The sequence below is a fragment of the Acomys russatus genome, chromosome 17 (genome assembly GCF_903995435.1).
Source record: "Acomys russatus chromosome 17, mAcoRus1.1, whole genome shotgun sequence".
NCBI classification, from domain to species: Eukaryota; Metazoa; Chordata; class Mammalia; order Rodentia; family Muridae; genus Acomys; species Acomys russatus.
This window is the reverse complement of record NC_067153.1, coordinates 41,353,490-41,374,147: the sequence shown is the minus strand read 5'-3', so window position 1 is coordinate 41,374,147 and position 20,658 is coordinate 41,353,490. Positions and strand designations below refer to the sequence as shown.

The 20,658-nt window shown below is 53.4% G+C and overlaps 1 protein-coding gene and 1 non-coding gene across 2 annotated transcripts; one reads left to right on the top strand and one right to left on the bottom strand.

Moving 5' to 3' along the window:
* Nucleotides 1–266: 266 nt before the first annotated feature.
* Rac2 (Rac family small GTPase 2) lies at nucleotides 267–12,216 on the top strand. Its single transcript, XM_051159926.1, has 7 exons — nucleotides 267–429; nucleotides 2,259–2,330; nucleotides 7,748–7,865; nucleotides 8,303–8,365; nucleotides 8,743–8,902; nucleotides 11,225–11,357; nucleotides 11,783–12,216. Exons 1-6 carry the CDS (start codon nucleotides 395–397, stop codon nucleotides 11,353–11,355), a joined length of 579 nt encoding a protein of 192 aa, XP_051015883.1. The 5' UTR covers nucleotides 267–394; the 3' UTR covers nucleotides 11,356–11,357; nucleotides 11,783–12,216.
* Nucleotides 12,217–20,209: 7,993 nt separating this feature from the next.
* On the bottom strand, nucleotides 20,210–20,338 carry LOC127201889 (small nucleolar RNA SNORA17). Its single transcript, XR_007832232.1, has one exon. It is a non-coding gene; the product is annotated as a small nucleolar RNA SNORA17 (small nucleolar RNA).
* Nucleotides 20,339–20,658: the final 320 nt, after the last annotated feature.

Below are 20,658 nucleotides of genomic sequence, written 5' to 3'. Positions count from 1 at the left end.
GTAGGCCCTCAAGTGCTTGCACTTGGGATTTAGACAAATGACTTCTTGGAGGATACAGTTTCTTCGAGACTGCTCTAGGTCAGGAAGTGAACCTCCAAGCCCAGGGGGTGCCTGTATTGTCACTGGAGCCCAGGTCAGGTGCCCTTGGGTGGCCAGGGCTCAACCTAGCACCTGTGAGGCCCCAGGTCCTCTTCCAGACCGCATGCTCCACCCCCTCAAGGCTGTGGGGCAGCAGCTTGGGTAAGTTCCTCTTCCGTTTCCTCCTGCCTCCTGAGCTGGGGTGCCGCTCCTTACTACGGGGCACCTCCCAGCCACTCCATACCGCTGGTGTCCACAGCAACAGCAACGCTTCTGGCCCCCAACTGTCATCTCTGGCTGCTGGGCCTTCAGTGCAATGCAGGCCATCAAGTGTGTGGTGGTGGGCGATGGGTAAGTACCTGGTTAAGTTGCCTCCCACCCCTTACCAGGATGTCTCTGAGACTCTCCCTGGCACACTCACAGGTTCAGGGCTCCCAGGAGGTCCTGGAGAGAGTCACTTCCTCTCCTGGGGCTCACAAGGAACATTTGGGGTGGATCTGGATTGTTCCTCTGTCCTCAGCCTACCCCACCCCAGAAGCCACCTGGGTGGAGGGCCTGGGACTGTGGGTGGGGTGCTGCTCCTTGCCTGTACCCTGAGAGCTGGGGCAGGGCTCTCATGGGGGGGGCCAGCATAATGTTCCCATTCATAGTGCAAGTGTGAGGTGGGGAAATCAGAGACTCGCCCTCTGGACCTTTGTTTCCCAGGCTGACCTGAGCTCTAGTTGCTGTCTTGCCGCTGCTGGGGGTACACCTGGGACTCTCTACTTGTTCTGATTCTCAGGCCAGCCATCCTGGACAAGGCCTCTGTTCCCCCAGGGGTGGGCTGGGATAGCTTGAGACAGGGCTTGGCTGTCCTGCCAGCAATGTGTGACTCTACTCCATGTGGTGGGGAGGATGTAAGGGGATGTCAGTGAGGAGCAAGGGGGAGCACTGTGGGCAGAGTAAGGGAAGGAGGAGGGTGACATGTTCTAGATGCTCAGCTTCAACCCAAAAGGGGGAGTGGCTGAAGCCTCCAGACCCTTCCTGGCACACTTTGGCTCTGCTATGGGCAGAGCTGATCTGTAGCCTCAGCTGACTTGGCCGTTGCTGCTGTTGCTGCTGCTGCTGCTGCTGGTGGTGATGGGGGTGTCAGCCGTTATCTGCCAGAGTGGCGGCTGCTTTGCTCACTTCTGCTTTGTGTCTGACCTTGGGGGTGGGGTGGCCGGAAGTCAATGGTTTTCCTCATTCAAAGTTACCTTGGTGGCAGGCTGGGCCTTAAGGGCAGCCATGTAGGGGGCAGGGAAGTCAGGGCAACCTCCCAGAGTGGGAAGTGACTTAACGGAATAGAGCTGGCGGGGGTGGGGGGTGTGGGGGTGTGGGGGGGAAGGCCCAGAGCTGTCCCTCTGGCCTCTCGGCTTCCTGTGGAATGACCTGGGTGGCCTCTCAGCTTGGCAGTGGGACAGCCTCGATGGTGCCCATCTTCACTTGTCCTGTTTCTCTGCTGCTTACTGTACGTGGTCACTGGGTCGCAGCCCTCTGATTTATCTTCCCACCAGCCCAACTCATCACCACAGAGTTCATTTTACAGGTGGGAAGACCAAAGCTCAGAGAAGTTAAATAACCTGCCTTGGAGTGCAGAGGACTTGAACTCAGGCCTCTCTGGCTTCAAAGAGAGGCTACAGGCATTCCCTAACAGCCATTGGTTGTTGCATCCCCATGGCACTGGATTCAGTGTCTTAGAAGTGTCACTTAGTTCACTCAGAGGTAGGGGTGGGGGAGGGGAGATGGAGTTGTCCTTGTTGTCTACATGGGGAAACGGAGGTACAAGGAGCTTAGGTGATCTGCCTGAGTTGTGCGGTTGACAAACGGTGGAGCCAAGATCTGAAGCACAGGTGTGTGACAACCATGTCCTGGTCTCCCGGGTCCTCTCTGTCCTATGTTGATGCTGTTTGTGTCCATCACCTGTATACAGATTGCTGGTACATGTACAGCCTTCCTCCCCGCCCCCCCCACCCAGTTCTCCTCAAAACATGGCTAACCCCCATGGCCTGGGCAGAAGTCAGGATGTTTATGGACATTCCAGGGGGTTGATAACACTGCTATAGGGTGTTCGGAATTGGGAGATTGGGTAGAGGGCCTGGATCTCCCCTTCTCTCAGACGCAGCCGATGACCTTGGTCTCTCCTGCTTCTTGTCTTTCAGAGCTGTGGGCAAGACGTGCCTTCTCATCAGTTATACCACCAACGCCTTCCCTGGAGAGTACATCCCCACTGTGTGAGTCCCACCTGCTCCAGGCCTGGCTTGGGGCTGATCCCTTTGGACACCCAAGGTCAGGCCGACTAGGAAAGCTAGAGACCTTCCATCTTGGGGAAGCTTGTAATCCAGTTGGCAGGGCGATGACTTATGCTAGGGAGGCGAGGCTGCAGAAGAAAGAGGGACTGTGGGGTAGGGAGACGTCCTTCAGGCTGGCCAGAAGGAAAAAGTGGAGTAGAGATGGGGTATGGAGGTGAAGGAGGAGAAGGAGCTCAGAAACGTAGACAGCAGCGGAGCCTGGAGACCAGCGCATTGGGGTGGGGCAGGGCAGTGCCAGCTGCAGCCTGCAGGAGGGAAGCCTGCCTTCTGGTGCAGGATATCGCCACCAGCTGCCACATGATATGAAAGGGAGAGTCCGCAGATGTCAGAAGGGCCTCGGGGTACCCCATCACAGGGCTCCTCAGCTTGAGGCACAGGTTTCGAGTTCTTCAGGGTCCCCCTCAGTCTCCCCTTCTAGAGACCTTATCTGCCATTTTGCTTTTTAGACCAACGTTTCTTAGGCAGGCCTACCGCAGGGCCTTTGCACCAGTTCTTAATGCTGCCAGAAATCTCCTGTGGTGACTTCCTGTCTCATCCTCACCTCTACACCCCCCAGGCCTGTCCTTGGTGCCCTCCTGGAAGCCTTCCATCCAGCCTTAAAGGCCTGTTGTTTTCCAGAGAAGCTTGCCAAATCTCTCACAACATCATGAGCCTTGTGGAGGGCAGGGAACCATGTGGGGTTTTGGGGGTGCTTTCCCCGCCTTCTCTACATGGTGGCTGACACACTGTGTAATATACGTAAGGTCTCATATGTGCTATGTGTGCTTTGAGGTGACAAGGTAACCATCAGAACTAATATCCAGTTAGAAGGCATAGGGTTTGGTGGCCCTGGTACAGGATGCAACATTTGTGATTGCATTGGATCTTCAAAGGAAGTGAATGTTACAATACTCTGATAACAGTTAAAGGGGCTTGCCCCTTAGGGCCACTCAGCTTGTCTGACCTCAGCACCTCGCTGGGGCCCTCATCTTTACCTTCATGGGAGCTCCACCTGGAGCAGAAAGGAGAGGGTATACAGAGGACAGTGTTCAGGGCCCAAAACTTCCCACACCATCAGAGCCACCATCCCACCAGTGCCAAGCAAAGGCTCGGCTCCAAGTCCTCGGTGTGGCTGGTATGGCAGTTCCTTTCTGGAACAGGGGGTTCAGCTGCCTCTGAGACCTGGCTTAGCTGAGGGACCCAGCAAAGGACAACCAAAGGGGCTGGGCAGGCAGCTGGATGCCACTTTGTGCCCAGTTGCATCCTGATATAAGTGAAGGCTCTGGAAACTTCCCTGCTGCACAAAGCGGGAATGACTCCTGCCTCTGTCTGGCTTATAAGGTACCTGGAAATAGGAGAAGGCAGGGCATAGACCTGAGCAAGAACAGAAGCAAAGGGGATTAAGGATGAACGCTATTGTCACCAGGGTGTGTTGACACTGCTCCTGTCCCTGAATTAAGACCCTCTCCTGCTTTTACTTGTCCTGGCTGCACTGGAGGACTCACTTGCTCAAGGATTTTAAAGCAATCACTTTCCCTCTGAACCCACATACCTCAATTTCCCTTTCTACAAGAGAATGGCCCTGGGCTGGGTGGTGTGAGCCTTGGGCAATAGCTTCCCTGCAGGGAGGTGTGAGATCAGAGGTTTTGGCATCCTGACAGCCCAGACTGGCAGGCTGAACTGTTGGCTCAGGTGCTAAGGGCCTGCAGGTCTGTCCCCGATTGATCCCCCTTTTCTGCTGTGTAGGTGGCAGCTGGTGCCTAAGTGCCACTGGGATGTCCTCCTCTGAGATGAGCCTGTGGCCAACAACATTGGCACACGTAGTCTCAGATGAGGACACCTGCCCGAGAATGGTTCTGTGCTGAGTGCTAGGGGCACAAAGGCAAGACAAAGCCCCGTGCCTCCAGGCAGCGTGACATGGCCTCTCATCCTGTCTCCCTCCTGACTCTGTGCAACTGAAGCCCACATGAACTTTGATTGTTCATTTTTGTGTTTTTGTTTTTGTTTTTCTTTTCTTTCTTTCTTTTTTTTTTTTTTTTTTTGTGGTAGGGGGTATACTATAGCCCTGACTAACCTAGAATTCACTCTGCAGCTTGTAGCTATCCTCCTACCTCAGTCTCCCCAATAGTCAGGTTCTAGGTAAGTTTTGCCGGGTTCTTTTTGTTTGTTGTGTAGTCCAGGCTGGCCTTAAACTCATTATACGGATGAGGATGACCTTGAACTCTTGACCCTCCAGCCTCCACCTCTGGAGTGCTGGGATTACAGCTGTGCACCGCCACCTTTGGTTTTATGTGGTGCTGAGCTACATGTCTAGTCCCTAGGTAAATCTTTTTATTTAAAAAAAAATTTTTTTCCCTAGATGAACTTTCAAAAGTAGAATTTAGGCAGAGTCACAAGTAGCCTGAGGCCTTCCTAAAGTTCCCCTTCATGCTTAGAACCCAATGGGAGGGGGTATCAAAGCTTCCCACGTTCCACTTTATCTGTCCCATCTCCTCCAGGTGTCCAGTCCATAGTCCCCTGGGCTCGCTTGGCTCCCTGCTCTCCCTCAGGGAGACCTGGAGCATGCCTCCCTCCCTGATAGTGCTCCCCGTCTGTGTCTGCAGCAGCCCAGCCCCTCCCGTGCCCTCCCTCTTGTCCTCCCACTTTATGTCTTACCTATGGAGAACTCTTCGGGACTGGGGCAGAGCTGTGGGGGGGGGGGGGGGGGGGGGGGGGGGGGGGTGGGTTGCTGCTGTCTAGAGCTCATTCCTGATTCTGGAACAGAGTGCCGGTTTCTAGAACATTGCACCGCTGCTGGCAGTGGGCAGAAGACTCTGGCTGGTGGGTGGAGCTTGCTCGGTCCTGTACAGGGTGGTTACTGCTGGCTCAGCTCCATAGGGAAGAAAGAACACACTGTGGAGCTAAGTTATATGGGACTTAATTTGTGCGATCCTTGGTGACGCTGGCTCTGGTGACTCAGCAGGGCCAGCCTTCCCTTCCCTTCCCTTAGCCAGCCTGACACCAGGCCTCCAAGACCCAAACACTTCTTGAGTCTTCATCCTGCCTGCCTGGCCAATCCTCCCATGGTTCTGGACAATTCATTCTTTGAATGTGCCAGCCACCCTACCGCAGAAATGGCCCGGGGACCCTTTTAGGGGTGAGGCTTTCCTATACCCAGAGACTAGGCCTCAGAGCCGCCAGGTTAGGTGGCAATTGTCTCTGTCATCCTCATTATCTTGTGCCATCCTTAGCAGCTATGCTCACCACAGGGGCTTTTCTGAACTGAGTGCAGGACTGACACCTGGCCCTGCCACTTATCACCTGGGACATCTTGGGAAAACCCGTTCTTACCCATGAGCTTACTTCTCCTATCTAGAAAAAGAGGTGACAGCTGGTCACGATGATATGAAAGGCTCCTCTGGGTTTCTCAGGAAAGGGAAGTGTGACATAGTCAAAACATGTGCCGTGTCCCTGGCTTGTTTCTTGAACTTGAACTTATGCAGCCTGTCCTCTAGGGAGAAGTGGGTGGGGAGAAACTGGGGAAGTTGACAGTGAACCTAGACTTGCCGTGTCTCCCGATGGGATGATCTGAATGCTTCCGACCTCCTCGGAGCCCAATAATGACCCAGGCGTTGGGGAAGAGAGCAAGGTGTGGAGAAGCTAGTTGACTGTGCAGATAGCAGTCCTCCAGCTGTTCATTTGCTTGCCCCCCCCCCCAATGGATGTCATAGGAAGACCAGCCACTTCCCATGCTTCTGAGCTGAGTGACTGACTTCCCGGAACCTCAGTGTCCTCACCTGTCTCCTGGATCACGTGAGACTTCAAGGACTAACATGTATAGGACTGTCCCTTCCATTTGGTCCAGGAGATGCACTAGGAGGGTGCTTTGAAAGATCCTGACCGTCTCCCACTTCCTCCAGGTGCCCTGAGAGCCCAGAGGACCCGAAAAGACAGTTGCCTTTGCCGCAAGGCATCTTGGGAAGAAGATAGACAGTCCTGATGTCTCTAGCTTATCAGAGCCCTACATGGCCCAGACACTGTGCCTTCCTACCTTGGCCAGCCTGGCCTCCCAGAAGGTTCTTCCAAGACTCACAGGGCCAGTTCTCAGAGTAGGCACACAGCAGACCTACTATGTGTCAGCCGCCTCTTCTGGACTGGCCTCAGGGCAGAAAGGAACAAGCTGGGTCTCCGTGCCCACGCCCAGGAGTGTTGTTAGTGGGGCTGACCTGTCCATGGCAGAAGTCTCCCTAGTGTTTCACGGAGTTCTGGTGAGGGTGGGAGGCAAGTTAGGATAGGTGGGGCTACTTGGGTAAGCCAGATGTCAGTGTGGGCAAGCTCAGGACACGGGTGGTGTGATTCTGCCTTGTGAGGGAGAAGCTAGGAGCTTGAAGTCTCAGTGGACCAGGTCATGAGACGAGTGAGGAGGTCAGAGGATTCCTTGTCCCAGGGGCAAACAATGAAGGTGTCTCTAAACCCATATGGTGGGACACAATGAGCCTGCTGGACCCAGCTTCTTCCCTAGGTTGGTCACTCACTGCCTGTGTGGCCTCAGGCAAGTCATAAAACCCCCTCTGGTTTTTGCTCCTCCCCCCACCTCGCCCCCTGCCCATGGACCCTGTTCCTTTACCCTAGGAGTGTGAGTTGTGGGGTTTTACTTTCTAAAGCCCCCTGCACTCAGCATAGAGTGCTGGGCTGGACCCTCCCAGGGCTCCAGTGTTCCTGTCCCAGCCCTTGTTCACGGGGCTCCTGGTCCAGTGTATGGCCCACACCAATGCAAGGCCCAGGCAGACATTTTCACGGCCTCGCAACTGATGTCTGTCCGTTCTCTTGAGGTAGCCCTAGCCACTTATCACAGGAGTGAGATAGAGGGTCATCTGCAGTGTCCTGCCCCTCCAGGAGGCTTGGGACAAGGTCCCTTCATTTTCCATGCAGGCCTTGCAGGGCAACAGCTCGCTAGCCATTGGCCTGGATTGGCTGTTACCTTTTCCTGTCTCTTTCCTGTTTCCCTCTGGCAGGTTCCCGCATCCCTCCCTTCCTCAGTGTTTCCACCTAAATCAGGGATGAGCAGTCACTCAATAGACACTCTACACACTCTAGCTGTCCAGCGTAGGAGGATGGAAAAAGTCATTCTGACCTACCTCAGAGGGAATGCCACACAACCCAGTAGTCACCTTTCCAAAGGACAAGTGGGGGCAGAAAAATAACCAAGACACGTTCTCCTCTTTGCTTACTTGTATTTAAGATGTTTTTGATAGTGCTCATCTGTCGTGAGGACAGGCAGCTGCACAATGCTGTGTGACTTTGGGCTAGTCATAGCCCCTCTCTGAGTCCCTCCCAGGCTCTGGGTTCGAGGCTGACCTTGCCCTTCCTGTTTTCCTCAGGTTTGACAACTATTCAGCCAATGTGATGGTGGACAGTAAACCCGTGAACCTGGGGCTGTGGGACACCGCAGGCCAGGAAGACTATGACCGCCTCCGGCCACTTTCCTACCCGCAGACGGTGTGCACCCCCATGTCTCCCTGTGGTCCCTGTCCTGTTTCTGTTCCATCTACCATTGAGCGGTACCTGCTTGACCCCGAGTTTCCTTTAGAGGCCTGTGGGGCAGAGCTAGGGTCTCCTCCAGACTGTGCTCCCTCAGTCCCGCTGTCCTCAGTACCCTCAGATACCAGCCGTTCTTAGTGCATGGCAGGCAGGGTCTGTGTGAACAGCCAGGCCAGTGAGTCGCATCCTTAGGTGGGCAGAGAACCTGCTGCTGGTAACTCTGTGGCTTCTGGGTCCCCAGACCTGGGCTCTCTACCCACAGTGGCAAAGAGGGTGTCATAATGGCCAGGGTATATGGTTACATGGTTGGTAGTGGGAGCTGCCCACCCACCCCGCCCCCGTACAGGCCAGGACTCTGTGCCTTCCCTGTGCCAATCCTGCCTTCCTGTCTTCAGGATGTGTTCCTCATCTGCTTCTCGCTGGTCAGCCCAGCCTCCTATGAGAACGTCCGAGCCAAGGTGAGCCTCCAGTGGGCTGGGGGACACATGTAGATGACAGTTAAGGTCCATCTTGGGTTAGGAGAGTCCAGAACAGCGAGGGTCACTAGTGTCACGCTGGGCCAACGAGGGGAGGGTCTCTCTGGGAGAGTGTTCCCCCTGCGTCTGTGCTCTGTCCCTCTTCCTGCCCAACCTCCTGCCTCCTCTTATCACCATACAACCTTCCTTGACTCTCTTATCTCCAAAAAATCTTGCTTTTTTTTTTTCCTTGCCTGCTCAGATCACATTGTGCCTTGTGACCCTGCTCTGGGGTTCTTATCTGTTTGATGCCTTAGGCGGCTATGTCTCACTCCCCTCTGCTCCCTCTCACTCTCCCCCTCCCCCTGCCCCGCCACCAGTGGTTCCCTGAGGTACGGCACCATTGCCCCAGCACCCCCATCATCCTGGTGGGTACCAAGCTGGACCTGCGAGATGACAAGGACACCATCGAGAAGCTGAAGGAGAAGAAGTTGGCTCCCATCACCTACCCGCAGGGCCTGGCGCTGGCCAAGGATATTGGTATGGACCTTGGGAAGGAAGCTGGGGGTTGGAGGCTGGGGGGCGGGGGGTGCCTGGACACAGCCTTGTCCTAGCAACATGCTGTATGACCAAACTCTGGCTGTGCTCCAAACCATTGTGGCAGCTAGCTGTGTGACTTGCGCTGGTCCCTTGGCCTCTCTGTGCCTGTGTTTCCCTGTCAGGAAGGTATAGCAGTAGTGATGGTTTTTGCCATATCGGGTATCTGGATAAAATGGCTTTGTTCATGGGTTCTCAAAGCAGCACTGCATGGGCGATCCTGTGTTAGCTGGTCACAGGGTGAGATCAAGCTGTTTCAGGAAGGCTTCTTGGAGGAGGTGTCTCTGCTTGAGATTGGAAGGGTGGCTCAGTCCTTTGTGCCTGGCCCTCACCTCTCCTTCTCCATTCATCCAGACTCTCTGCAGGACATTCTTTACCTCCAAGGACCAGACAGAGGAGTCTTGACCCTTCAAGGTCACCTGGCTGGGGAGGGGTGGCTGGGATTCAAAGGATAGAAGCAGGTGGCTGGATGTGTGGGGACACCTCACCCTGGCTAAGCTCTCCAATCCCGGGAGACCTGACTCTGGATCTGGCCTCTCCTGTGGTGTCGCCCCTCCTGAGGCAGCACTACCAGCTTAGGTCTGGCCTCCACCCAGCCCTGCACCTCTTCCTGTGCAGGAAACGGGAGGGAGGGGCTTCACAGGAAGAGAAACCGCAGCCTTCCTGTGACTAGCGGGGTGTCATGGCTGCCTCCCAGGGGCCTCTCTGCTGCTTCTGCTGGTCTCTGCTCTAGCCTCCCATGTGTCAGGGTCAGACATACCCCAGCCTTCTCTTGTTAACCAGCCTGTTCCCGAATTGGTCTGTATCCATTTAGGGATGTTGGGGAACAGACCTCGGACTTTGCACTCCCTAGACAAGTACTCTATCACTAAGCTACCCCAACCCTTTAGAATTGCTCCTCCCTCTCTCACAGTACAGTCCCTCCCTCATGAGAGAATGACAAGGTGACAGGAATGCGAGGCACAGTTCACAGTCAGAGAGCAAGCAGGGCCTCAGGGCCGGAGCTCGGCTCACTTTCTCCTTTATATGTCTTTTAAAAATAGGATGTTTTTATTTATTCTTTGACAGTTTCAGACATAGTAAACAATGTGTCTTGATCATATCCATTCTGAACTCTCCCTCACTCTCTCCAGATACCAGACATGTGCCTATCTTCCCTTTATGTCCTATGTATGTGTGTGTATATGCATGTGTGCCAGGGTGCATGTGTGTGTGTGTGTGTGTGCGCGTGCGTGCGCACACACGCACGCGTACGCAGGTGAATGCACCAGCTGAATGCCCAGGAGTCCTGGTTCAGAGTGTCTTACTACTGGTCACCACAGGGATGAGGAGCCACGAGGGCCAGAGGCCATGAGCCCCCACCCAGTCTCATCCCTGGAATAAATGGCTAAAGACCAGGGCAGGATCCTGGTGTCATCTTCTCAGTGGGAACAGAGAGCCTTGGGGAAACTTTCCAGGGACAAGAAATGGCCTGGTGTGACTGCACAGTGTCCCCAGCTCCATGAAGAGGACGTTTCCTCTTTTTTTGCCATGCCTGTCTCCCACGCTCTGGCATCAGTGGCTTCCCTCCAGGGGTGACCCTTCTTCCCAGGTCTGGGCCTTTCGGCTCCATGGCTGTGCTGCTGTGGCCTTTGAGGTCACTGAGGTATGGAGGGAGGCCACTGTCTCCTCATAGCTGTTGGGAGCTCTGGCCCAGAGAGAAAAGCAGAAGGCACCAGAGAGGGCACCGGGGCTCTATTTCTTCCCCTTTGCTTCCTCAGCACTCTGACTCTCCTGACCTCTCTGTGTCAGGGCTCCATGTGTTCCTGTTGCAAGAGGTGGGATGTCATACAGACCCCTCCCAGGGCACCTGTCCTCTGGAGGGCACACAAGGGCTCTATATTTTTCTTCTCTTCACTGAACTGCCCCGGGGCAAACAGGTCCCACAGTCTCCGTTAGCCTTGGTTTCCCCATAAGTTGGGGTGTGATTAAATGATAGATGCCTTGGGGTATTCTCAGACCTGCTCAGAGGTGTTAGCTCCATGAAGAAGGCCTGGCTGACATGCTGGGAGATTTGCTCATGGAAGCAGGTCCTGTCCTTCCACGTGGGGGAAGGGCTCTAATCCTGCCGACCTTCCGAACAAAGGGCCTTGTTTCTAGGGGTGGGGGTCCTCCACCTTCCCCTGAGTCCAACAGGAGGAAGATGAAGTACACTCCCCACTCCCACTCAGGGTGACAGAGCTTCTCCATGACTCAGGATGCTGCTCTCCTGCTGTCCCTCCTCAGATTCAGTCAAGTACTTGGAATGCTCTGCGCTCACCCAGCGAGGCCTGAAGACCGTCTTCGATGAGGCCATCCGGGCAGTCCTGTGCCCACAGCCCACACGGCAGCAGAAGCGTCCCTGCAGCCTGCTCTAGGGGTACACATCTCTCCTCTGCTCCTGGAAGGGCACCCTGCCCCTGGCCCTGGCCCCTCAGGACACTGAAAGTAGCAATAGACCAAGAGAGAGGGCCATGGGTATCTAGGTAGCCTCAGTTTCCCCTTTCCTCCTCTTCACTGCCTGTGGAGGTTTCTTTCGTGTTGGATATAAGCCAAGAAAACCAGAACTTGCCCAACGACAGAAGCCAGGACACAGTGGCTGTCAGGTTCTCGCTCAGTGCATCCTTGCCACAAAAAGCCTATTGGAACCAGGGAACCCCAACAATAGCCCCCTACAGGATATATGGGGGAGGAGCAGAGGGCAGTCCTGGGGAAGGCAGAGGTTGGAAGCAGACACTGGCTCAGATGGCCCTGAGCTGGGATATGTCTGTCCATGACACTGACCCTCTCCTGTCTCCCTTGCAGGTCTCAGCCCACTCCTCCCACCCCGATGATCTTGACCCTCTGAGTCCTCCGACCAAAGCCCAGTGATACACTGGTGGGGCATGCCGTCCCCTCCGTGTGGTGTTTCTTTTCAGACAGCTGCAGAACCTGCCTATCTCCTCAGTGGAGGTCCCTGGGGATGGGAGGATGTTTAGAGGTGACATCCTACCTAGAATCTCCTGTGTTCCCCAGGACCAGAGGGGAGCCCCAAGACTCAGTCATCTATCCTCATGTCATACAGTGGCATACACCCATCTGCTCCAGGCCCTCCTGATGCCCTTCTTGAAGCTTCCTGGTCTCCATGGCCTGCCACCACTATGTGTCTGCAGGGACAGGTTCTCTTGCTCCAGTACCCACCTGGTTTGCCTTGTTGGAACCACTGAACCAAAAGGAGAGATGTGGAAGGCTGCTCCTCTGTCTCCTCCCCGCCTCCCCTCCCCCACTCAGAAAAACACAGAACAAATCCATTTCTATAAATCTCTTGTCTGCCCAGCCAAGTATGGGGTCTGGGCTCAGCCAGCCCACCCCTACCATCTCTCAAGACTTCCTACTCTACTCAAAGGGCCCTGAGCAGCATTTTCTTGAGACTGTCCATCCTACTCTGCCAGTCAGGACCTGAACCACTGCAGAGGAAAAACACAGCTCTCTTGCTTCCGCAGAAAATAAATGTGTTGCTTTGAGATGGCATACTGTGAGTTCAGGCGCAGCTTGATCAAGGTGGGGTGGAGGGGTTCAGGCGATACCACGGAGTGTGCTTTCCTGTTCGGTTTGGCTCTGCCTGCCTCTGGCAGGCTCATTTTCAAGCAGTTGATTCTTGGAGCTTGATCCTCTGAGATTCAAGTTAAGGGAAAGAGTCTGCCCCAGGTGAAGTCTTAGGAGGGGCTATTCTGATTGGACCAGCTTGTCTTAGGCCCGCCTTCAAACAGAGAGTACTGTGGCTGCCACGAGTTAGAGCCAGTAGAGGTGACCCCAAGAAGCTGGGGTACAGAGTGGGTATGGGCAGGATAAATTCTCAAGGGGGAAATCTTCTTTTTAGAACTGAGTGGGTGCCCAAAAACTAGGGGTTCATAACTTCGACTGTCAGAGGCCATGGTAAGCGTCTTTCCTGCCATTTCTTGGGACAGTTTCTATCCCAGCTGGCACGTATAGCCTGGGCTGATCTCAGACCCACCATACCTCAGCTTCCTAAATGCTGAGATTACAAGTGCATATCTCCATGCCTGGATACGGTTGAAATTCTTACTAGAGAGTGTAGGCTACTATGGAAGTTGATGAGACACTCATATCAGTCACCCCAGGGCCTGGCCCTGAGATGGTCCCACCTTGGTTTTTCTTGAATTACACAGATACCCTGGCACAGGGGTGATACTGCCTGAGAGTCTCAGTCCTTTACCCAGCACACTTCTGTTGGCCTGTCTGTGTCAGGTGCTGCCATATTGTCAGGAGTTGGTGACACGTAAGTGTTGCGTCCCCCACCCCCCACCCCTCGTGCACCCTGGAAGGAAAGGCCTGCATCTGAGAGGATATGGCTCACCCTGACAGCCTGGAAGGCCAGCTCCAGCCTAGGAGTGATCAGGCATCTCCATTTTCTGTGTCCTAGAGTTCCAGGATGGCCTCCTAACTCCACAGCCCCCACCCTTGGGGGGCTCCACCCGCGGAGGCCTTGGCATATCAGGGAAGCCTGTCTGCTTTTAGCTCGGTTAAGAACAATGTTTCAAGGGATTTCTCTGACACAGAAAGGTGGTAAACCCACCCGTGCTGGGTACTCTGACATAGGACATAGTTGAGAGGGCCTGCAATGCCCCTGACAAAGTTAGGGTGTTAAAGGCTCAAGGTGCCCCCTCTAGTCAGCCAGAGTTCGAGGGTCCCTCTCCTAGTTCCCTGCTACTTTCTTTGCATGATACTGAGCAAAGCCTTGCATGATTCAAATCAGTAGTTCAAACCACGAAGCCACTCAAACTCAAACCCCTGCTTCCTGTAGGCCACATTAAAAAAAAAAAAAAAGCAGCCCTGGACTGTAACCCAGAGCCTTTGTGTGCACTGTCACCCACAAAGCCCCGCAGTCACCCTTGACAGCCTATTTCATTCTGATCTCAGCTTTCTCTTTACTCTGAATACAGTCCCTGTTACTTTTGCAATCCTGTGACCCTTTATTTCAGTTCCTTGAATAAGAGGCCAAGACTTTAGCAAACCCTGACCAGACCCCGCCCACTGGCAACACTCCCCAAGTCCTTTCTTCTTATCCTCAGGCCCCCATCAGGCCATTTGGGGTGCTGTTTGCAGAGGAGGAAACACAAGCCCTGAAAAGCCTAGGAGTCAAGCTTAGTGAACAAAGCAGCCTCCCCCTCTCCTACCCCTCCCCCACATCCCTTCCTATCCCTCCTGCCCCTCCCACCCCTTCTCACCCCTCCTTCCCTCTCCCTCTTCCCCCTCCTCTCTCCACCCCCACTTCTCTTCCACTACTCTGCTCTCTTTGCCTACAGATAGATCCCAGCTTGGGGCAGGGCAGCAGTGTACTTAGCATTGGACAAAATACTTGATTTCAGGGAAAGGAAAGGCTGGAGAGATGGCTTAGCAGTTAAGAGTGGTTGCTGCTCTGTCAGAGGACCCAAGTTTTGTTCCTAACTCCAGCTCCAGGGGGATGTGATGTCCTCTTTTGGCTTCTGCACAAAAGTGTGGGCACCTGCACCTATGTGCATTCACACACACACACACACACACACACACACACACACACACACACATCATTAAACTAAGTTTTTACAGTAAATATACTTTTTTTTTTTCAGTCTTTGGGGCTCTGAGGTCACACTGTTTTGGCCAACCACACACAAGGAGAGTCAGTCAGAAAGGCAGCTTCTTAGGAGAAAAATAACAGACCTGGTCTCCACTGTAGTCTGTCTGAGCTGTCCCGCCCTCTGCGCTCTGAACACTGAAGCGATGTCTGGAGCAGCTACCACCATCTTGTGAACTTGAAGCCACAACAGAAACAGTAGAAATCAACTGCTCAGAATGGAAGTCAGAAAGATAAGCTGGGGCTGGTGCTGTTGGCTAGGCCAGCCGTGTTTGAGGGGTGAGTGACAGCAGAACCACTTTCTTGTTTTTGCCACAGTTGGCCAGACTTTCTGCTGATGTTCGCTGTTAGGCGTTGAGGTTGTGGCTGAGGATCAGAGGACTCCTGGGCAGAAAATGGCAAGCTGCGAACTGCTGAGTTGAACATGTTTTTTATTTTCTTTTTAACAGGAAGGAGTGTTGAGTAGGCTCAGGAGGGAGGCCCACTCCACAGTAGCCTTTCAGAGAATCCACCTGGTACCAAGCCACATGGTGTGTGGTGCGAGGGGCCAGGGCTCTCTATGCTCAGCCCTCTTGCCCATGACATCATGGCTAGGGAGCAAGGCAAGCACCTGTTGGACCTGCCCTCTCCTCTGAAGCTCTCTGCCTCAACACCTGGCTGCTTCCTGCTCCTTCCAAAGCAGGGACCTTTTAGCCCCACCAGCTCACCCCAACATTTACTGGTCAGGCCTCAATGATTGCCATCCCAGTGTCCCCTAATTCCAGACCCTGTCTTCACTGCTCAACCTGAGCTGGACCTTGCTGCCTCCCCCTGGCCAGCCTAGACATCTTCCCAGGTCTCTCTGTTTCCTCTCTCTCTCAGCCCCTGCCCCAAATGCATTGGGCAACTTGGGTAGGGTCTTCTTGCATGACACACAAATGACACCTCAAGTGGCTTCTACCCTTGCTGCTTAAGGATTGTCTAAGCTCCATAGTTCACTGGAGCCTACAGGCTGTTCTGTGGTCTGTGGGTGGCACCACACCCTCAGGAGCTCACAGGCTATCTGGGAGATTGCCATGTCAGCAGAGAGCAGGGAAGTGTCTTCTCTGTGTAGATGTCCCCTGTCCTCTCAGCCCCATACACCCTGCCAGCCTAGATGCTCAGTGCCTGGATTCAGGCCCTCATCCCAAACTGTGATCTCATTCTTTTTTGGGTGTGTGTATGTGTGTTGGTTTTTCAAGACAGAGTTTCTCCGTGTAGCCTTGGCTGTCCTGGAACTGGCTCTCTAGACCATGCTGGGCCTTGAACTCAGAGGTTGCTTGCTTCTGCCTTCTGAGTGCTGGGATTAAAGGTGTATGCTGCCACCACCCTGGCATCTGATGTCATTCTTTATGTATTTGGTTCCCTTACTTTTTCCTTTTGGAATAGGCTAGGCCTCCCCCAGCTGACCGCAGATCCCAACTCCGTCCACTGTTAACGTCCTCACCTGTCTTGCTCCCGGGAGCCTTTGTCACAGTCAGTGATGCCACATAACAAGTCAGACCCCTCTGGGTATGGGCTTAGGTATGTGTCTAGGTCCACTCCATGTGTTTCTCCTTAGACAGCAGAGCCCAAAGCTGCTGGGGCATAGAAGGGAAGTGCTCGAGACCTGGAGCAGGGATGTTTACCACGCGATCATTCACACATTCATTCCTCCTGCCTGTTTTTCTTGTTTTTGTGTTGTGTCTGTGGTTTATCACTTCCTGCGTCCTCACCTGGCTGTGCTAAGTAAGAGAAGACACATAGAAAGGGATGAGGCCCAGCTTTGCTTACCAGCCCAATCTCCCAGGGCCTCGGAGACCAGGGAGCAGCAGACACATGAATACTCCTGCCCCTGAAGTTTGATCCACACAGCAGGGTCTTCTATACAGAAAGGCAGAGCTGCGGTCTGAGGGTTGGCACACCCTGGGCTGGTATATTGTAGGTTCGTACATATGCCCTTAAGTCCATATACCCAGGACCTGTGGAAAGGCTGCCACAAATCAGGGGCAGAGGAAACCGAAGCAAAAACATCTGTTTGCAGAGAAACTGGGAGACACCCATCACCCCCAAAACCAGGTGGGTGAGCTACAGAGCAGGAAGAAGGTGAAGAAGGGCAGGCCTCAGGGCATGCTGGGAAGAGGGATGCAAATCATCAACCCAGCTCCTGGAAGTCCAGGGAGGCGACTACTGGATTCAGTGACTGTGATGGTGTAGAGCCTGCGTAAGGAGCAATTGACCTTCCGAGTCCTTGCCCCATGCAGTGTAGCCAGCCAGCCTTAACCTTGGCAGGGAAAAGTCATCGACCTGCGAGCTCTGGCCCCAGGAGTGCCAGCTTCAGGCAAGCCAGGGTGAGGACCCATAGTGGGTTTGGAAGATGTGGATTTGACTCTACTTAGCAAATCCCCATGTGGACAACATATCCAAGATACACCATTTGAGAGAAAAGAAGATTTCTTTTGGCTTGTGGTTTCAAAGGCTTTGGTGGATGGTTGGTCAATCCCTCCCTTTTCCGGCCCGTAGCAAGGCTGGAACACCACGGAGGAGGGACATAGCACAACACAGCTTGCTCATCTCTGCAGCCAGCAAGCAAACAGATAGAATAAGAAGGCAGGACGAAGATACGCTTTTCCGAACCACGGTGCCAGTGACCTATTTCTTCCCGTTAGGCCTCACTTTCCACAGTTCCATTTCCCAACAGTCCCTCTGAAATCAGACTCTCAACGGACTAAATCAGTGCTTAAGACAGGGGCTTGCTCTACCATTTCTAGAAATGACACCCAGGCTGTTCTTTACCTAGGTGTCTCTCAGTTCAGTCAAGGTGGTTATTGAGATTAACCTCTGCAGTCCCAGCCCGTGCCAGTGTGACAGCCAGACACATGTCCTTAGACCACACTTAATCTCCAAATAGAGACAGTCGAAAGATGGCTATTCTACTTTACACTGCTGCCCCGTGCACACCAGACGCTGAACTGAGGCTTTCTCCAAAAGTCCCAACAATTTCAGTTGGGATCAAAAAGTTCAAACTATAAGCCTCAAGTCAAGGCAAATTTACAAAAATCAAAAACATGTAACACCGCGCAGTAAACACTCTCATTCTTTTGGGGTGGGCAGGAGAATAGAGAGGACGTATGAGGCCGAAGAATTAACTGGGTCAAACTCAAAAGCTGTATATCCGTGCTTTGCATCCAGGGCACATGGTGACATGATGTGAGCTTCGTGGTGTGTAGCCACTACTCTGGCCTTGCTGGCTGTTGTGCACGTGGCCTCTTTCCTGGGTGGGCTCTGCTCCCTGCCCTTGGTTTTCCTTGGTAGCCTTTTCATGTCCCTGGCTTCTCCAGCCATGCATGGTCTCTACTGCATCTTCAGCTTTTCTCCTCACAGTTTCACACACTGCCCTCTCAGGGCTGACCCAACTACACCCCACCTGACCCTCCAGGCTTTCCTTTGAAATCTTGGTGGATGCCTCCATGGTCTTACAACTCTTCCATTGTACATACCTGTAAGACCAATATCATATGACCGGCACAGGGTCTGCCTCCATCTCAAGCATTAGGTGGTCCCTTGTAGACCATGGCTGTGTCAGCCTCTAAGTGTCTGGGCATATGAGCATGGTGAAATGAATCCTGGGAAAGCCTCTTTTTAAAACTTTTTATTGAATCTTTGTGACTTTCACATCAGGCAGCTCAATCCCACTCATTTCCTCCTCTTATACTTGTCCTCCACCCTTGCAACCCCTCCCCCAACTGAGGAAAAAAAAAACCTCATAGAAGCTGTAGTGTGTCACAGTGTGCCCCACAGTACACCCTTTTGTCCACACTTATTTGCTTACAAGTGTGCACTGCAGTGACTCATTGGTCTAGTACAAGGCTTTTGTCTTCTGCCACTGTCAAAACTGGAGCCTCACTGGGATTTCTCTCAGATATCCTGTTGTTGCCTTGTGTCATGGAGATCCTGTAGTTTTGGATCTGTAGAATCGATCCCTTCATGTACTTCAGCAGTTCATCACTGTGGTAGGCATTGGGGTAGGCCAACTCAAAGCCCCGGATATGGGTCTGAGAGTATCTGAGCTGGTTAACCCACCCACTCTCCTGCTCTCATGCCCTTGGTGCCAGGGCCACCTCTAGCCTGCTCAAGCGAGGCGCAGGGTCACTTTCCCAAGTGTTGCAGCTGGGAGAGATATGGCCAGCTCTCTCTCACCTGCCATAGATAACAAGAGACAAGGGAGGGGTGAAGGATGTCTCTTCTTCACCCATCAGACAGGATGTAGAGCCAGCTCTCCTAAGTTTGTGCCTTTGGGGCTGGCTTACCTACAATCCCCACATTCAAAGTCAGCTCTATTGTGCTGCTGGGGTGAAGTGCAGGTCCCACTCTCAAGGGAGTGCTGCAGCAGATGAGGGGGCAGGGTCAGCTCTCCTGCTCTCATGACTCCATTGAGACCAACTCTCCTGCCTGATACTGGTGGTGAGAATGAAAGGGAGGGAAGGGGATCTCTCCCTTACTAATGCTACCGCACAGCAGACAAGAGAAAGGGCTGGATCAGCTGCAACTCCCACATTCAAGGCCATCTCTATTGTGCTGCCCGCGTAAAGTGCAGGGTTTACTCTGCCGAGATCTGGAGCTGGTGAGGGCCAGGGACAGCTCTCCTGCTCTCATGAGCCCAGGGCCAGGTCTCCTGCCTGCCTCAGGTGATGAAGGGGAGGGGGAAAATTAACTCTCCCTAGTTTATGCAAGGGAGACAGCCAGTTCTCCCACATACATATCCTAGGGGCCTAGCTCACCCACAACTTCTGCGATGTGCAGGGCTGCTCTCCTGATTACTCCAGCTGGCTAGAGGTGGGGTCAGCTCTCTTACTTTCACGTCTCCAGGGCCAGCTCTGATGTGATGCCCAGGTGAGGGATGGGGCCCATTCTACATGGCCCTAAGACATCAACATGCCCCACCCCACCCCAGCCTTTGGTGGTAACAGACTCCTGTATACTCAGATCTGGCCACCAGCAGCAACACAGGCCATGGCCCCACCATGCTCTCAGGTGATATCACTGGTTACTCACATCAGGCTGTTCCTCACTACCTTTGAGTCCCAGTTCTGCCTCTCTTCATTGTGCCCACATCCTTCTTTTTCTCTTTCTCTTCCATCTCTCCACCACTTACTTCCTCCTCTCAGTGGCACACAGGGTCTATGAGTGTTTGAGGTCATCTCAGGAGTGGCCTCAGGAGTGCTATGTCCTGCTCATGTATTATGAGGGCAGGCAGGGATAATCTCCGGCAAGGTCTGTATACCCACGGGTCTGCATGGTGCCCGACTGAGGTCATCCCAGGCTAGCTCCCTGTCCTGGCCTTTGGTGCTGGTCTGGTGGTTGTCTCAGGCTTGCTCCTTGCCTGGCCTGACTGAGCGGTCCCTTGTAAGGGTCGTCTGTCTCTGGCTCACTCCCACCCAGTGCCTGTAGTTCCAGGAGGAGTTCTTCTTGCCTCTGGCTTGGTCTTCATCCTGGTAGCCTATCTGATCCTGCCTGGTGCCAGACAGGAGGTCATCTCAGGCTACCTCCCTATCTGAGCCCCATGGTGCTGGACTGGCGGTCGACTCAGGCTTGTTTTTTTTTTTTTTTTTTTAGGGAATGTTAGGCTACTGATCATTCAGATGTTCATAGATGACAACACTGACAGACACAGCCTCTCTCCTCTCTGCCACCTACTGACACACACGTGACACAGCAACTATACCTGTACCGCCTCTAGGGGTGGGATGTGTGTGTGTCTTTTATTTTATTTTGAGACAGGATTTCTCTGTGTTATCTTGGCTGTCCTAGACTCGCTTTGTAGACCAGGCTGGCCTTGAACTCACAGCAATCTGCCTGCCTCTGCCTCCCGAGTGCTGGGATTAAAGGCGTGTGCTACCACGCCCAGCTTATTTTATTATTATTATTTTTAACTGCCATTTAATTTAACATTTATTTTCATTTATAATGAGATGCCATGTTTTCTACATTAAAATATAATCATGCTGATGCCCCATCTCCTCGGAGAAAAACAATGGAAAGATGGAATGCTTACAGTGGGGAAATT

What these genes read in the sequence shown, in the direction of transcription:
- Rac2 (XM_051159926.1), top strand. Translation starts at nt 395, where the DNA reads ATGCAGGCCATCAAGTGTGTGGTGGTGGGCGATGG. An exon ending in TGTGTGGTGGTGGGCGATGG is followed by an intron (nt 430 to 2,258) that starts GTAAGTACCTGG and finishes CTTGTCTTTCAG; the next exon opens with AGCTGTGGGCAAGACGTGCC. An exon ending in CACTTTCCTACCCGCAGACG is followed by an intron (nt 7,866 to 8,302) that starts GTGTGCACCCCC and finishes TCCTGTCTTCAG; the next exon opens with GATGTGTTCCTCATCTGCTT.